The sequence below is a fragment of the Salmo trutta genome, chromosome 15, assembly GCF_901001165.1.
Source record: "Salmo trutta chromosome 15, fSalTru1.1, whole genome shotgun sequence".
Lineage (NCBI taxonomy): Eukaryota > Metazoa > Chordata > Actinopteri > Salmoniformes > Salmonidae > Salmo > Salmo trutta.
Window position 1 is genome coordinate 54,671,621 of NC_042971.1, and position 17,851 is coordinate 54,689,471.

The 17,851-nt window shown below is 40.1% G+C and overlaps 1 protein-coding gene across 3 annotated transcripts in view; it reads right to left on the reverse strand.

The window, feature by feature from the left end:
- Positions 1 to 2,319: 2,319 nt before the first annotated feature.
- Positions 2,320 to 17,851, reverse strand: part of LOC115149369 (contactin-associated protein-like 4) — a 203,596-nt gene continuing 188,064 nt past the window's right edge. For 2 of the 3 annotated variants that reach the window (XM_029692184.1, XM_029692182.1), the window contains 5 exons: positions 13,339 to 13,472; positions 10,203 to 10,290; positions 6,958 to 7,176; positions 6,184 to 6,255; positions 2,320 to 3,683 (listed from right to left, as the gene is read on the reverse strand). In XM_029692184.1, the coding sequence (XP_029548044.1) occupies positions 3,484 to 3,683; positions 6,184 to 6,255; positions 6,958 to 7,176; positions 10,203 to 10,290; positions 13,339 to 13,472 (713 nt within the window). In that variant the 3' untranslated portion in view covers positions 2,320 to 3,483. The remainder of the gene's footprint in view (positions 3,684 to 6,183; positions 6,256 to 6,957; positions 7,177 to 10,202; positions 10,291 to 13,338; positions 13,473 to 17,851) is intronic. The other variant, XM_029692183.1, reaches the window with a different exon arrangement.

Below are 17,851 nucleotides of genomic sequence, written 5' to 3' on the forward strand. Positions count from 1 at the left end.
TAAAAAGAAAAAGGTGTGAGGAGAATGAAGCCAAGATTTTTCCATCTGTGTGACACACCAGCCAGATATATGTGCAGAGCTAAAGTAGCGGGTCAAATTTAGAAGGATAATTCCTTGAACAATGAGAGATACTGTTGAAACGCTTCTCAGAATAATGTTGCATTGTCATATCTTTTCTTGCATGGACATATACATTTTTGGAATCGATATTACCTAGATAAAGACAAACACCAACATAAACAAATCCTTAAGCCTTGTGCCATGCGTTTCTCAATCTTCAAATGCATCTTGCCATAAAGTTACACAGAAGGAGCTCTTCCATTACGGACAGTGGACAGGAGTTTGATATTGAATGGAAGCATTAGTAGTGACAGAAGTGGTGGATGGTTTCAATTGTCAACACTTCCTTACAATCCTTTACACATATATGGTGTATCATGATTTTGTCTATAGTGCATCAAAAACATGTTTCTCATTCAACACTATTCAATAACTGATAGATTTGAATTTTATTGAACAGGATATACTTGTTAATCAAAACAACCTGAATATAATGAAAACAGTCACTGACATTATACTGTTAATCACCAATAAGCATCATTCCATTATAGTTACATTGAGTAGTGTTCAGTTCAATCCCAACCATGTATAATGTAAAAAAAAGTGAAACTAAAGACCCCCAAAAAGAATAAACCTTTAATACCCCTCAAACTTCAGTTATGACAACATGCCCATTAGTGTATAGTTAGCACTTCGTTTCTTCAACTTACGGTATACACAGCTTGTCCCAGAAATCAAAATGAATGCCTTCACACCTCCGATTGGATCTATTCCCAGGCATATTGACACTCTGCTTTGCATGACAAAATACCACAGGGGTGTGAAGAGTAGGTAGTATAGGTTTTTATACTCATTAGGCAGACTCAATATGCTGTTTCTGTCCATAGGTATTTTAGATAGTGGTCCTATAATCCATGATATTGTCTAGTATCCTGCCCTAAAACATACCAACATGGGAGTGTGAGGGTTTTTATACTGAATAAAGGGAAAGACTCAATATCAGCTATCCATTTGTTTCTGTCCATGGGTATTTTAGACTGCACTCTCTGTGGGCTTATTATCAGAGGTTGTGTCCCAAATGGTACCGTAATCCCTATATAGTGTACTACTTTTCACCATTGCCCTATGGGGCCTGGTCAAGGGCTCCAGAGTGGCACAGTGGTCTAAGGCACTGCATCTCAGTGCTAGAGGTGTCACTACAAACCCTGGTTCGATACCAGGCTGTATCACAACTGTCTTTGATTGGGAGTCCCATAGGTCAGTGCACAATTGGACAGTGTCGTCCGGGTTAGGGGAGGGTTTGGCCAGGTAGGCCGTCATTGTAAATAAGAATTTGTTCTTAACTGACTTGCCTAGTTAAATATTGTGCAGCGGCGTGACTGTGAGGGCTGTAGAAAAAACTCCTTATGGTTACCTGTCTCCAACCAACATCTAGTAGATTCATACAATGTTTAACGCTTGGGAACTGACCAGGAAAAAAAGCATTGTGGAAGAAAATAATGTTGTAGAAATGGTCAAAAGTCTTCCAATAAAAATACTAGCTATGTTCTCCAGGGTTCCAACTAACACAGAGAGCAGTGTTTGTGTGATGAACAGCAACTGATGACGACAATCCTCTCCTCTTTACCTTCCTGATCTAGTCTGTACCGCTGTTTGAACCGAATGAAGACACGCATGCTGACAGGTCGACAGGTTGGCATTCATCAGATCCATCTCCTCTTCTCTGACTCTGTCAGCGTGTCTCAGATGAACTTCCTCTGATTATCATTCTGCTTCCTATGAATCACCAATCCCACCAAACCTGTCTGTCTGTCTGACAAACCAAACGGTGTATTCTCATAAAGATTAGCACCTTGTGAAAGGAAGGTGGCGATTAGCGTGTTTTAGAGTGAGCCTAATGTTGTGAGTTCCGTTCAAAGCTTTTCTGAGAATTCAGTCAGTCAAAGTGTTCTAGCTGTGGGTGGTAAGGAAGCAGTGTTTCAAAGAAAACCGTTAAATGGCTATGCTTTTATTTTTATCCAGGATAATTGTCACGCCCTGACCATAGAGAGCCCTTGGTTCTCTATGGTGTTATAGGTCAGGGCATGACTAGGGGGTGTTCTAGTCGATATATTTTTATGTTTGGGTTTGAGTATGGTTCCCAATTAGAGGCAGCTGATTATCGTTGTCTCTAATTGGGGATCATACTTAAGGTGTCCCTGTTCCCACCTGCATTTGTGGGATATTGTTTGTGTTTGTGCTTGTTGCACCACGTAAGTCACGTTTCGTTGCTTGTTTATTGTTTGGTTGAGAAGTTTTCACTTAATAAAAGGATGTGGAACTCAAATCACGCTGCGCCTTGGTCCGTCCATTATCACGAGCGTGACAATAATGCAGAGCAAGCACACAAAATTGCAGGTTATGCTTGCCACGGAACTTTCTGAAGTACAGAAAAGTAAAAAAAAACTACAAAAAACTACAAAAAAACGAACATTTGGAACTTAATACTGTATTTACATAAGTTTTGTCAGTGGGATGTTCGATTCGATATGTTTGTTCAATTCATGTTCTCATGTATTTTGGTCAGCAGATTTTGAGACGTTATTACTGTAATACACAGTACAATATATACTGTATGTGCTGTAGAGGGAATCTCTATGGCTAAGACATCTAAATCTCTCAATGAAGCAAATGCATCATCATAATACCAAAATACTTTCAACTCAATAGTCCAAACATGTATTGTATCATCTTCATAACCGTACTGCAGGTACATACAGTATAAATCCATCCAGGCATTATTATTATATTTTCAGTACTGTATCACCAGAGAGGAATATTAGACAGCGATTGTTATAAAGACATGAATTAATTCAACATTTACATTTTTAAAGAATATTTACACTCCCATGAATGACAGTATCAACACCTTTCAAAGTCTATCATCTACACTTGTGTCATATTACCAGTACAAACAGTGTGTACAAAAAACAGTAAACAATATGTGGTCATCACTAGTTACTACAGCCACAAAGTCAAAAACCCAGTCTATTGCTACAATTTCTCTAAAATATGATTTCAAACCTAACCCTAACCTTAACCCAATCCTTAACCACACTGCTAACCTTATGTCTAACCCTAACCTTAAATTAAGACCGAAAAGCAAACTTTAGTTTCCATTATTGTTTACAATACAGCCCATTTTGGTTTTGTGGCTGTGGTAACTACTTGAAACCGCATTTACAGATTATTTGTTGTCTTCTTCAAATCATGGTCAGCCATCTTGTTTTGACAGTTGCTGATGGTCTTTTACTGCATGTACTGTGTGTGTAATGTACTGTGAATGTAATTAACGTTTCTAGGGCTTGGCAAGGCATGTCCTTCCTTAATCAGATTCACTGGATTAGTCCAACATCGAGAAGATCGAGAGGTGGATAGTTGGACCTATATGAAATACTCCTTTTGGTTTTCACTTAGTATGTTCTGTGAGGTGGGCTCGCTGTGGAAAGGGTATTCAGGACTGTCGGCCTCAGGTTTGATTCCCTGGGGTTCTTGGGTGTGGAATGTCTCTTTCCGTCGATACAGGAACCTTGCCATTATTGCCAACGCAGACAGAATCACAAATATCACCACAGCAATCACACCTGCAAAGGAGTACAAAACATTAAGTTAGGAAACAACAAAACAGCACTCATTTTAAAACAGAAAGATCAAGTCCAATTTAATGGTGTAAAAATGCACTTTAACAGAGTGCTTTTTTAAGACGGAAAACACTGAAGAATTCTAACGTGAAACCAATTAACATCATTTCACATTGTGACATCTCTATGGGTTTCCTTTTTCAGAAGCAAAAATAGAGAAAGCACAGTGGCTTTCAGAACACATTAACTCCTTTCTCAGCATTCTCAAGTTTAGTTCTGCGACATTTGTCTACGGCGTAGGTGCCTTAAGATAAATAATATGCCAATTTCTCTTGTGGGTATTTCATTGCTATTACCCGGCCTGCCTGATTTCCGTTGCTAATCTAAACTCTAAAAGGCATTACACAAGCTTCTAAGATCTGTAAATTCATCTCTGTACAAGGCACAGCACAAAGATCTCCAGTTCAATTCTCAGAAACGTAGCAGGCATTAATTTCATAGACCTTAGCTACAGTCCTTGTACACTGCAATGCCATGTATGGTGCATTTCATTATCAAGAGAAAAGGATACATCTTATTGGGAAACCAGAACACACCCAGACTCAATTTAATGGTAAATTACAATGGTTCTAAAATGAAAAAATATTTGAAGATAGCTGTAAAACTTCCTTAATCAGCAAATAATTTCTTTAAACGTTTAATTAGTTTTGGTGTCCTTTGTGCATTTGGCACTGAGTCAGCCTGTATAAGGAGGACTTTGAAATACTTTCTACAGTGAGGGAAAAAAGTATTTGGGAAATAACTATTTGACCCCTCTGCAAAACATGACTTAGTACTTGGTGGCAAAACCCTTGTTGGCGATCACAGAGGTCAGACATTTCTTGTAGTTGGCCACCAGGTTTGCACACATCTCAGGAGGGATTTTGTCCCACTCCTCTTTGCAGATCTTCTCCAAGTCATTACGGTTTCGAGGCTGACGTTTGGCAACTCGAACCTTCAGCTCCCTCCACAGATTTTCTATGGGATTAAGGTCTGGAGACTGGCTAGGCCACTCCAGGACCTTAATGTGCTTCTTCTTGAGCCTCTCCTTTGTTGCCTTGGCCATGTGTTTTGGGTCATTGTCAAGCTGGAATACCCATCCACAACCCATTTTCAATGCCCTGGCTGAGGGAAGGAGGTTCTCACCCAAGATTTGACGGTACATGACCCCGTCCATCGTCCATTTGATGCGGTGAAGTTGTCCTGTCCCCTTAGCAGAAAAACACCCCCAAAGCATAATGTTTCCACCTCCATGTTTGACGTTGGGGATGGTGTTCTTGGGGTCATAGGCAGTATTCCTCCTCCTCCAAACACAGCGAGTTGAGTTGATGCCAAAGAGCTCCATTTTGGTCTCATCTGACCACAACACTTTCACCCATTTGTCCTCTGAATCATTCAGATGTTCATTGGCAAACTTCAGACGGCATGTATATGTGCTTTCTTGAGCAGGGCGACCTTGCGGGTGCTGCAGGATTTCAGTCCTTCATGGTGTAGTGTGTTACCAATTGTTTTCTTGGTGACTATGGTCCCAGCTGCCTTGAGATCATTGACAAGATCCTCCCGTGTAGTTCTGGGCTGATTCCTCACCGTTCTCATGATCATTGCAACTCCACGAGGTGAGATCTTGCATGGAGCCCCAGGCCGAGGGAGATTGACAGATCTTTTGTTTTGCTTCCATTTGCGAATAATCGCACCAACTGTTGTCACCTTCTCACCAAGCTGCTTGGTGATGGTCTTGTAGCCCATTTCAGCCTTGGTCTACAATCTTGTCCCTGGCATCCTTGGAGAGCTCTTTGGTCTTGGCCATGGTGGAGAGTTTGGAATCTGATTGATTGATTGCTTCTGTGGACGGATGTCTTTTATACAGGTAACGAGCTGAGATTAGGAGCACACTCTTAAAGGGAGTGCTCCTAATCTCAGTTTGTTACCTGGGAGCCAGAAATCTTTCTGATTGAGAGGGGGTCAAATACTTATTTCCCTCACTAAAATGCAAATCTATTTTTAACATTTTTGACATGCGTTTTTCTGGATTTTTTGTTGTTGTTATAATCTCTCTCACTGTTCAAATTAACCTACCATTAAAATTATCGACTGATCATTTCTTTGTCATTGGGCAAACGTACAAAATCAGCAGGGGATCAAATACTTTTTTCCCTCATTGTATATTCCAGCAACTGAACCAATTGGAACCTAATCAACCACCGCTTGAAAGCTTTGTGATGTGATGCTGCAAACATGCCATATCTTATGTTGAAATATTGTATTTATTTATTTAACTTTTATTTATCCAGGTTTGTCTCATTCAGAAAAACATATATTTTGCAAGTGAGACCTTTATCTTTACCTTAGTCTATTTTGAACAGGATCATTTCTTATCTGACATGTTGTTTTACTGAATAGAATATAAGTATGGTTTATTATGACACTATAACAGTGAAACATATGAGAAACATGTTCCCGTTACCTCCAATCAATGCAGAGTCACTCTTGATTGCATTGACTATAGGCTCACCAGTACCTACTGTACCTAAATGATCTACAGCAGAGAGAGAGACAGTGATTGAGAGAGAGAGAGAGAGAGACAGAAAGACAGAGAGCGAGCAAGAGAAATACACACAGCAAAAGAGAGAGACATACAGAAAGAGAGAGAGACAGAAAGACAGATAGAGCGAGGAAACAGACAGAAAGAGAGAGATACACAGAAATAGTGAGAGAGGCAGCAGAAAGAGAGAGATACACAGAAAGAGAGAGAGAGGCAGCAGAAAGAGAAAGATAGACAGAGGAGTAGAAAGAGAAAGAGATAAGAGAAGAGAAAAGAAAGGGACAGAAGAGAGAGAGAGAGAGTCAGTAACATCAAGGGTCATCAGTCCATGCAGGATTCATTTACCACTACACCCTCAGTCCTAAACCGCATGAGGAGGACCACAGAAGAAAGATTATGCAAATGAGAAATGCCTCTCATCCAAATGAATGAACTCATCTGTCACAATGTAATCACTTTCATTCTCATCTAATTAACAAGGAAGATGGTGTATGTATTAAATGGGCCCTTGATAAAGTTTGAAAACGCAGTTTGGAAAAAAGTGTAGATTCTCAAGTGGAATTAAAGAAAAACAAAAAGGCACTCAAGCAGAAGAGGGAGCGAGAGAAAGAAAGAGATGGAAAAGGGGTGACCAAGAGTCCCCGCTATTACCACAGACTCCGCCCATCATAGGGAACTTGACACCTCCCCTCTTACCTGATAGGGAGTGTGTAGTTTCAGCTGGGTAGGGATTGGCTGGAGATGAGGAGCCACAGGTGGACTCTGCTAGGGATCCAATCACTATAACTGGGCTGGTGTTGGGGTAGAGCAGCGCTGCCTTCAGTGGGGCTACGGAGTTAAACTGGACCACCGACAGACAGCCACTGAAACCCTGGGAGTTCAGCCTGGCAATCTCTGGATCCAGCTCACCAGACTCTAAACACAAACACACACCCATGCACACAACCAAAAATGCAGAAACAGTCAGTGAGATCAGAGGTAAGTCAGATCATTACGTACTGTAATGGATAAAGGTATAGATTAAAATAGATCCCCTACATCAGGGGTGTCAAACTCAATCCATGGATGGCCTAGTGTCTGCTGGTTTTTGTTTTTTCCCTTTCAATAAAGACCTAGTCAACCAGGTGAGGGGAGTGCTTACTAATTAGTGATCTTATTTCATCAATCAAGTACAAAGGAGGAGCGAAAACCCGCAGATACTCGGCCCCCCACTAATGTGCAGTATAGTGATCAGTCTAAGGTAAAAGAAGTGGGATTCATTGCTCTCAGAGTAATATTGATTGATTAGGCAGAAAGTTCATCAACAGCTCACAATAAACAAAGTAGATAATGAGAGACCCCAGTAACACTGCTTCCATTTGAAAGTAGATAATGAGAGACCCCAGTAACACTGCTTCCATTTGAAAGTAGATAATGAGAGACCCCAGTAACACTGCTTCCATATGAAAGTAGATAATGAGAGACCCCAGTAACACTGCTTCCATTTGACTGGCTAATATCCAGTAAAACCCTGAGTTTGCCAGGGTATCTGCCTCAACGGCTCTTCAGAATGACCAAATGACTATGCATTTAATGGTATGAATTTACATGGTTATCAGTACCCTTGAGCAAGGCAGTTAACCCACTGTTCCCCGGGCACCCGAAGACATGGATGTCGATTAAGGCAGACACATTTCAGTTGAAGGCATTCAGATGTACAACTGTCTAGGTATCCCCCTTTCCCTTTTCCCTTTCTTAAAGAAGTCAGTGAGCCGATGGCATTGTACTGCATCACACAAGCTACTGTATCCTGACTGTAACTTTCCCTTCTTACAACAGAGGAGCTATTCCTCCTCAGTCAGGCCTCATCTCTCTGTCTCTCTCTCTTCAATTTTAATTTAGAGGCCTTATTGGCATGGGAAACATATGTTAACATTGCCAAAGCAAGTGAAGTAGATAATAAACAAAAGTGAAATTAACAATAAAAATGAACATTAAACATTACTCACAAAAGTTCCAAAAGAATAAAGACATTTCAAATGTCATATTGTTTGCAAATAGTTAAAGTACAAAGGGGAAAATATAGAAACATAAATATGGGTTGTATTTACAATGGTGTTCGTTCTTCACTGGTTGCCCATTTCTTGTGGCAACAGGTCACACATATTGCTACCGTGATGGCACACTGTGGTATTTCACCCAGTAGATATGGGAGTTTATCAACATTGGGTTTGTTTTCGAATTCTTTGTGGAATATTTGAGTAATCTGAGGGAAATATGTCTCTCTAATATGGTCATACATTTGGCAGGAGGTTAGGAGGTGCAGTTCAGTTTCCACCTCATTTTGTGGGCATTGTGCACATAGCCTGTCTTTTGAGAGCCAGGCCTGCCTACGGCGGCCTTTTTCAATAGCAAGGCTCTCTCTCTCTCTCTCCATTCATTACATTTCAATTTGTTAGCTTGATTGATGACAGGCGTCGCTGAGAATGACACAGAATCTACTTTCATGCCAGCTCTTTGATCCTGATATGACACACAGACTGTGGCGGGGTTAGAAAAGAGAGTACAGGGAGGACCCGGTCACACGTTAACATGGTCCATGGCATCTGAGATACATTCCACTACCACAGAGCAGTTTGTTTGTGTGTCAGATGACCAGAGAGCAGACCCCTAATCCCACAAGTCATTATACCCTACAGCTACTGGATTAGTCTGACTTTATACTAATGGCACTTTTGGATTAGTCTGACTTTATACTAATGGAGCTTTTGGATTAGTCTGACTTTATACTAATGGAGCTTTTGGATTAGTCTGACTTTAGACCTATGGAGGTTTTTGATTACATTTACATTTTAGTCATTTAGCAGACACTCTTATCCAGAGTGACTTACAGTAGTGAATGCATACATTTCATACTTTTTTTCTCCATACTGGTCCCCCGTGGGAATCAAACCCACAACCCTGGTGTTGCAAACACCATGCTCTACCAACTGAGCCACACGGGACCATGGATTAGTCTGACTTTAGAATAATGGAGCTTTTGGGTTAGTCTGACTTTAAACTAATGGAGTGTTTTGAAAGTTCATAAATAAGTCAATAACAATATCACAGTTTCTACTGTTTAACGTTGTTATTGTGACATTCTTGACATTGTTACATGTGGATAGAAATGGATTTGCATCTGAACTGAGTAGAAGCAGTGCATTGTGTATTTTTGTGTACAGGCATAGTATGGAGTATTATTTCCACTTGACGTGGAATATTTTGTTAATTATATTGTATCAGAATGTACTGTACGACTGTAACTGCTGTATTTTATGTGTCTGTTTCCTTTAATTTAATCATTTCTCATTACAATTGAAAGCAGGCCTCCTATTTTAAAACAAAGACATTAGCAATATGCCTTCATAAAGTGGCCTATTTCCGAAGCAGGGGATAGACAATAATTACACATAAAGACGATATTATTCAGATTTTAAGTAAACAGACACACAACAACGCTCCGATGATAACACGTCATGTCGAACTGTGATTACCTGAGTGAACCAAAAAAAGTCACATAATAATAGATAATTATTACATTCATATGGGAGCAATTCTATCTCTATTTGAGCTAAAGAAGCTCTTTGTCATCATATTTTCATTTTAACAATCTTTATGTCATTTTAACAAGCTTTATGTCATTTTAACAAGCTTCATGTTATTTTAACAATCTTTATGTCATTTTAACAATCTTTATGTCATTTTAACAATCTTTATGTCATTTTAACAAGCTTTATGTTATTTTAACAAGCTTTATGTAAAAGCTTCAGACAGGAGGGATCCTCACAAGCTCTCCAGTTCTGTGATTGAAACATACAGCGAAACACCTCTGAGCTCTTTATTAAATCACAATTTCTTTGCAAGTTTTAACTTAAACGGCCTTCTCCTTCGTCATTTGAATGGAGTCCTCTATAACTCACCATGCACTTTCCCCAGGACTACTGACTTGATAGCATTGAATTCTGCATCAGATGTGAGATTGAAGTCTTCCCTTTCGTGCTGGTCAATCTGAAACAAATTGCAGAACAGGACCTGTAAACACTTTGTTGAATGGTCAAATTGGGAATTTAAAAAAAGACAATTAACACTTTCAGATGATGGAGAATGTACTCTTTCATGTAGACTGTTTAATTAAACCCTGCTTTTCAAAGTACTTTAAACACATTATCACTTGGCTGTTGAGTATCTGTCATTCAACTAAAAAAGGAAAGTAGTGCAATAGCTTGGAAAGGTTTTCTAGTTGAACTTATATGATTGAAAATGTAATTACGATTCAAAGCTTACACTAATTGATGCAGTTTTGCTGGGACTTGCCAAACAGCAGCTTTACAAAATGGATTGTTAGTTGACTGGTTAAACTAGACAGACTGAAGAAGGCACAACGTGCCAAAACGTTTGGGAGCATAATTAGAATGTGATACTTTCATTTTTTATTTTTATAGTTCACTCTCCATTAGTCAGCACCTCTATAAAACATTTTTGGGTGTCCGCAGTGGTGGAAAAAGTACTCAATTGTCAAACTCAAGTAAAGATGACTTGAGTAAAAGTTACAAAATAAAATACTAGTTGAGTAACAGTCTAAAAGTATCTGGTTTTAAATGTACTTAAATACAGCAGTGGAAAAAGTACTCAATTGTCATACTTGAATAAAAGTAAAAAGTAATTGTTATATATCAAATTCCATATGTTAAGCAAACTAGACGGCACACTTATTATCATTTGTTGATTTATGGACAGACGGGCACACTCCAACACTCTGATATAATTTACAAATGCAGTATTTGTGTTTAGTGAGTCCACCAGATCAGAGGCAGTAGGGATGACAATGTGTTATATTGATAAGTGCGCAAATTTAACCATATTGGAAGGGAAAGGGGGCTACCTAGTCAGTTGTACAACTGAATGCCATCAACTGAAATGTGTCTTCTGTATTTAACCCAACCCCTCTGATTCATATTGCTGTCCTGTCTGAGCATTCGAAACGTAACAAGTACTTTTGGAAGTCAGGGAAAATGTATGGAGTAAAAAGTACATATTTTCTATCGGAATGTAGTGAAGTAAAAGTAAAAGTTGTCAAAAACATAGATAGTAAAGTAAAGTACAGATACCCCAAAAAACAACTTAAGTAATATTTCAGATAGCCTAATGAGCGTTGGGCCAGTAACTGAAAGGTTGCTGGATAGAATCCCCGAGCTGACAAGGTAAAAATCTGTCGTTCAACCCTGAGCAAGGCAGTTAACCCACTGTTCCCTGGGTGCTGTGGATGTCGATTAGGGCAGCCCCCCCAACCTCTCTGATTCAGAGGGGTTGGGTTATGTTGGGTGGTTGGAAGCACGGAATTAAAAACTTCTAAGTGTGCTGTCCACTAAGTGATTACTATGGAAAGGTAGTGCATTAAAATAGTCCAACATATTGGACTCGCCCCCTTCTCTAAGAGGTTTATAAAGGGGGTGTCTACATTTGTTCGTTTGTATGGCCTTGCTGTTATAGTTGGGTTGCTGTACTGTAGTTCAAATCCTCAAAGAAGGGTTAATACAGGATGATCCCTGGCGAAAAGACTTTACCTTGCTTCAGCAAATACCCAGCACGCCATGACCTTCAATTTGTATTGCAGAGCACTTAGTTAAGAACTGTAATTAAAAATAGCTAAGGGTGATGCGGTGGGGTTAATATCATGTTAACTAGAGTGGCAGTTTCAGATCACATCAGGGCAATGCTAAACAGGAATTCAGAATTATCAAAAAAAAATAGATTTTACTATATGGGGTAAAAAACGCAACTTGCTTTGCATGTGTCTGTCAAAGAATGGCCGAAAAGAAGAATGTCGACCAACTTTGTTGTTCTTGAAATGTGTGTTCAGTCTCCTCACAGATTTCAGTCCCTTACGCTAAAACTTTATCGATTTCTCTCTACTGTTCTCTTGTCTGCCATCCTATTCCTTTAATTCTTTAGAATCATTCATGTTCCCTGAAATGTCTCTGAATTGTGAATGAGTGGGCCTACTTAACGCCTGAGAGTTGGAATGTGTCTGTGCATTCTGAGTAAGTACAGCTCTGGAGCAAGGCCTGGGTTTGTGTCCTGCTGTGCAAAGGGCTTGGACTTGATGATAGATACATATGTAGGCTCTTAATTTGATCACCCTGTTGCAGGAGAACTTTCCTGCAATGCAGGAAAAACTTGTAGTGCATTTGAGGTTTTAAAAGTATCCTGACGTTTGTCATCAATGACCATTACTCATAATCTGAATAATTATTTCCTGTTGCTGTAGGATTATTTCCCTGATGTAGCAAACTGGCTCAAATTAAGATCCAACATCTGTAGGGTTGGCTTCTCCTGTGTGGTTAGCAAAGAACTTGGACTCCATGATAGATACAGAGTCCCAAGAGGTAGAACTACACTATAGAAAAAACCTACATCACTCTTTATCAACTATCCTCAAGTGGTATCACATCTCACTGTATATTAAATCTGTTGGGAGTAATGTTATTTTCCTTTTGAATTACTTTTACTCACCATGATAAAGATCCCACACTGCTAACATGTATACACTTACATTTACAGCTCAGCAGGTTAGTTACATTACATATAGGCATACTTGTCTTTAAATACCCCTTGCTGACATTCAAGGCAGTGATTCTCAATCTTTTTACGTTATGCTACACCCAATTACCTTTTTCTCTGCCTGCAGTACCTCCTCATGTGCAACCAATTTTTAGGCCTATGTTTTTATTAATATTCCCAAGTACCCCTTGTGGATAGGCCAGATACCCCCAGGGGTACTAGTACCTAAGGAAGAGATCCACTGCACCAAGGTTACTGCTCAGCTTTACTTTATTATGAATGAGAATAAGTTACCTGAATAGTGACAGAATAAATGACCTGCACATTGACAGAAAAAGTTACCTGAGCAGTGACAGAATAAGTTACCTGAACGGTGATAGAATAAGTTACTTGAACATGGACAGAATAAGTTACTTGAATAGGGACAGAATAAGTAAAATAAGTTACCTGAACAGTGACATAAAAAGTTCCCTGAACGGTGAGAGAATAAATTACCTGAACACTGACAGTCTCTGAAAGCCTCCTGATGGAGACTCTGTGAAGTTGTCCGTTAGCCAGGTTCCTAACGCTGGTCCCGAACACCTCAGCATCTCTACTGTTCTGCAGTTTGTATTTAACGTCCAGGTAACCTTTGAGAGATATAGAGACAACTTTAATACCAGGTAACTTTCAGAAACATTATGGGACAGTTGTCCAGAAACAGATTAAACAGACTCCTGCAGTGAAAACATTCTTAACTGATATTCTCATTTGAAAGACCCTTTTAGTCCAGGACTAAAGTTAACTGAAACTCCCATAGAGATGAAACTTGAATAATAATCAACACCATTTAAATACAGACAGCCACTGAACAATCTCACTTCTACATGTGCAGCATTCACAATGTACCCAGAAAATCTTTTTTTTGTTTTACAGCAGTACCGATGTAGGATGTTAAATTGAGCCAATTTGCTACAGCAGGAGAATAATCCTGCAGCAACAGGATATGGGAAATATTATGTTTATTATAATTAACTGACATTTTATGCTAGGGCAAAAACTAAAATGTGCACCCTTGGGGTCCCCAGGACCGAGTTTTGAAAACCCTGTACTAAGCGGATTAATCTCTAATTCCCTATCAATAACAGAGATAATAAATCAAATTAATTTTCATAATTTGCAGGGAATTAAGTATCTGAGGGGCACTGAGTAATACACGGTTGTGTTTGTATTGTCAGTCAGCACCAAACGAATTATTCACATTCAGATGAATGGACAAATTGGAAATGTATTACATCGCTTATAAAACACAAATGATCACTTCATACAAAGGTGTCTTTTTTTTAATCTTTAAGTCAACATGAAAGCCCTTCGTGATAATTACAATAACATAATTACAATTCTTCATGGAGGGATTGGGAGTACAAATATTATACTGAACGAAAACATAAATGCAACATGTAAAGTGTTGATATCATGTTTCATGAGCTGAAATAAAAGATCCAAGAAATTATTCATATGCACAAAAAAGGTATTTATGTCAAATTTTGTGCACATATTTGTTTACATCCCTGTTAGTGACAATTTATCCTTTGCCAAGATAATCCATCCACCTGACAGGTGTGGCATATCAAGAAGCTGATTAAACAGCATGGGCATTACACAGGTGCACCTTGTGCTGGGGACAATAAAAGGCCACGCTAAAATGTTTCGTCACACAATGCTGCAGATGTTTCAAGTTGAGGGAGCATGCAATTGAAATGCTAACTGCAGGAATGTCCACCAGAGCTGTTGCCAGAGAATTGAATGTTCATTGCTCTACAATAAGACGCCTCCAATGTCGTTTTAGAGAAGTTGGCAATACGTCCAACCGGCCTCCCAAGCACAGACCATGTGTAACCATGCCAGCCCAGGACCTCCACATCTGGCTTCTTCACCTGCGGGATCGTCTGAGACCGGCCACCCGGACAGCTGATGAAACTGTGGGTTTGCACAACTGAAGAATCTCTGCACAAACTGTCAGAAACCATCTCAGGGAAGCTCATCTGCAGGCTCGTTGTCCTCACCAGGGTCTTGTCAGTCACTGTCTGTATTTAAATAGTGTTGATTATTGTTGAAGTTGACCTGACTGCAGATCGGCATCTTAACCGACTTCAGTGGGCAAATGCTCACCTTTGATGGCCACTGGCAGGCTGGAGAAGTGTAAGAGGTTGGCACGCTCTTCACGGATGAATCCCTGTTTCAACTGTACCAAGCAGATGGCAGACATCGTTTATGGCATTGTGTGGGCGAGTGGTTTGGTGATGTCAACGTTGTGAACAGAGTGCCCCATGGTGGGGGTCGGTTATGATATAGGCAGGCATAAGCTATGCACAATAAACACAATTGCATTTTATCAATGGCAATTTGAATGCACAGACATACCGTGGCAAGATCCTGAGGCCCATTGTAGTGCCATTCATCCGCCGCATCACCTCATGTTTCAGCATGGTAATGCACGGCCCCATGTCGCAAGGATCTGTACACAATTCCTGGAAGCTAAAAATGGCCCAGTTCTTCCATGGCCTGCATACTCACCGGACATGTCACCCACTGAGCATGTTTTGGATGCTCTGGATCGACGTGTAGGCCAGCATGTTCCAGTTCCCACCAATATCAAGCAACTTTGCACAGCCATTGAAGAGGAGTGGGACAACATTCCACAGGCCACAATCAACAGCCTGATCAACTCTATGCGAAGGGCATGTGTCGCGCTGCATGCGGTAAATGGTGGTCACAGCAGATAGTGACTGATTTTCTGATCCACGGCCCTACCTTTTTTTAAAGGTATCTGTGACTAACAGATGCATATATGTATTCCCAGTCATGTGAAATCCATAGATTAGGGCCTAATGAATTTATTTCAATTGACTGATTTCCTTATATGAACTGTAACTCAATAAAATCTTTGACATTGTTGCATGTTACATTTATGTTTTTGTTCAGTGTTAATAAAACATGAATTAGTTACACACATCCAGGTGAAAGAAAATCATCTTTGAGAGGGTAAGAGTGTTAAATAGACATTAAAATTATTTGCGCCATAGGACAAATGAAACAACTATTTTATAAATGAGGGAGAGGGCCCATTCTTCGATTAAAGCAGAGGGCCATCATATCAGAAAGTCTACAATTACTGAGGCACTGTAAGGGCAGGAGTATTTGAGTCATTTTATGATTTGTGCCCTAGGAAAAAGAAACTCTTATATAAGTGGAAAGGGCCCATTCCTATATTCAAGTAGAGGGCCATCACATTAGATAGGCCACAATTACTGTCACACATTGACATGGGCAGAGTGTAGTCTGTCTGCCAGTGGGGCGTCGCTGACCACTCGGAGAAGAAGCTATCCAGGGTTTCCGAGAACAACCGCTCACTGAGCTCTAATTGGACGATCGTTCAGGAAGAAGTGCGGTAACTAACTGGATGACTGTACACTGCACAGTAATGCACTTGGCAGTCCATCACACTTCTCAGGACCATAAAAAAATGTATCAGAAGCAACCTTTCTGAATTTGCATATTCGTTAGACATACAGCATAGCAGTGGAGGCTGGTGAGGGGAGGCCGGCTTATATTAATGGTTGGAATGAAGTGAGCCGTGCCTTCCCTCACCAGCCTCCACTGCAGTACAGTACATGGTAATGTAGAGGCAGTCTTACTGCAACTTCTATACAGTAGAGAATATCAAACTTCTTAAACACCCACTACACTTAGAGTTTCTTTAACTTCTGCAGTTAGTTTTTGAACATGCTGTAGCTAACAGTATCTACTTAACCCTTGTGTGGTGTTCATGCTTTTGTTATTCACCCAATGTTCGCGGGTCTGATGGACCCACAACATTATTGGGTTTTTAAAACAATACAGCCATAACAATTTATGTAAAAATACTTAGATGTTGACTTATATCAATTACAAGCAATATAGACAGCATACATGGATAATATTTGCCATTTACCTCTGCTAGATCACATTTATCAATAAAAGCGCTATTCATTATTTTTGATAAAATGTGATTTTTGTAAACACAAATCTATTATAATCAAGACACGGGTGGAATAAATGATGTTCATCCTGAACAAATATAAATGAAACATGGTTTTCATCACTATTGATGTGTATTGCTGTGAAATGAACAAATTAGAAGGACAAATTTTACATTCAGTATTTTATGGAAATGATAAATGAGCCCCCGGTCTACAAAACACATGAGGGACTGAGTTTTACTGTGTGTGTGTTGCAAATGTATTTCTTGCACTTGATGTTTTCCTGTCCTTCTTGGGTCCACACACATCGCAGCGCTTCTTCTTGTTGCTACCGGCTGCAATCTAGAATGATGAAAACACTTAGCTCAGGAATTTTACTAACATCTCACTCCCTCTCTCATATATATATAGTTACAGCAGGCCAAGGTAGGGGAGTCAGACACACACACATGCAACAACATCACTCATACTTACTTCCGGTATTGAAGTTGTTGGTTCTGTGGGTCGGGCGGATGAGGCACCAGCATCCTCCTCACAATGGATGCAGAAGCTGGGGTCCTTGGGATATGTTGCCTCATCTGGATTTGAGGTCTTACCAATGCCTTGCCCAGCTCCTGGAGAAAGAGCCGTCTCCTCTGGAGCTTCCCTCTGTTCCAATCTGGGTTCAACGCCATCCAGTTGACAAACGCGTTGTACGCCGAAATGTCCAAGATGTTGAAGAATATCACAAGTGGCCGGTGTAGGGTTTTTCTTTTGCAGCTGTAGCCAGTCACCAGCTTTTCGAAATTGTCCACCCTTCCTTTTGTGGCATTGTAATCCATTCTGATTTCTGATTTTATGTTCCTGGCCACAGATTCTCCCATCCCTATGCAACGTACTCATGAGTACCACATTTTTGCCTTTCTTTGGCATGTAGGACTCTAGGGACGTGTCGGCCGTGAACACAAACTTAGAGGAATTGATAGGCCTGTTACGTGTATTCAACAGCTGAGGTGGGAGCTCTGACT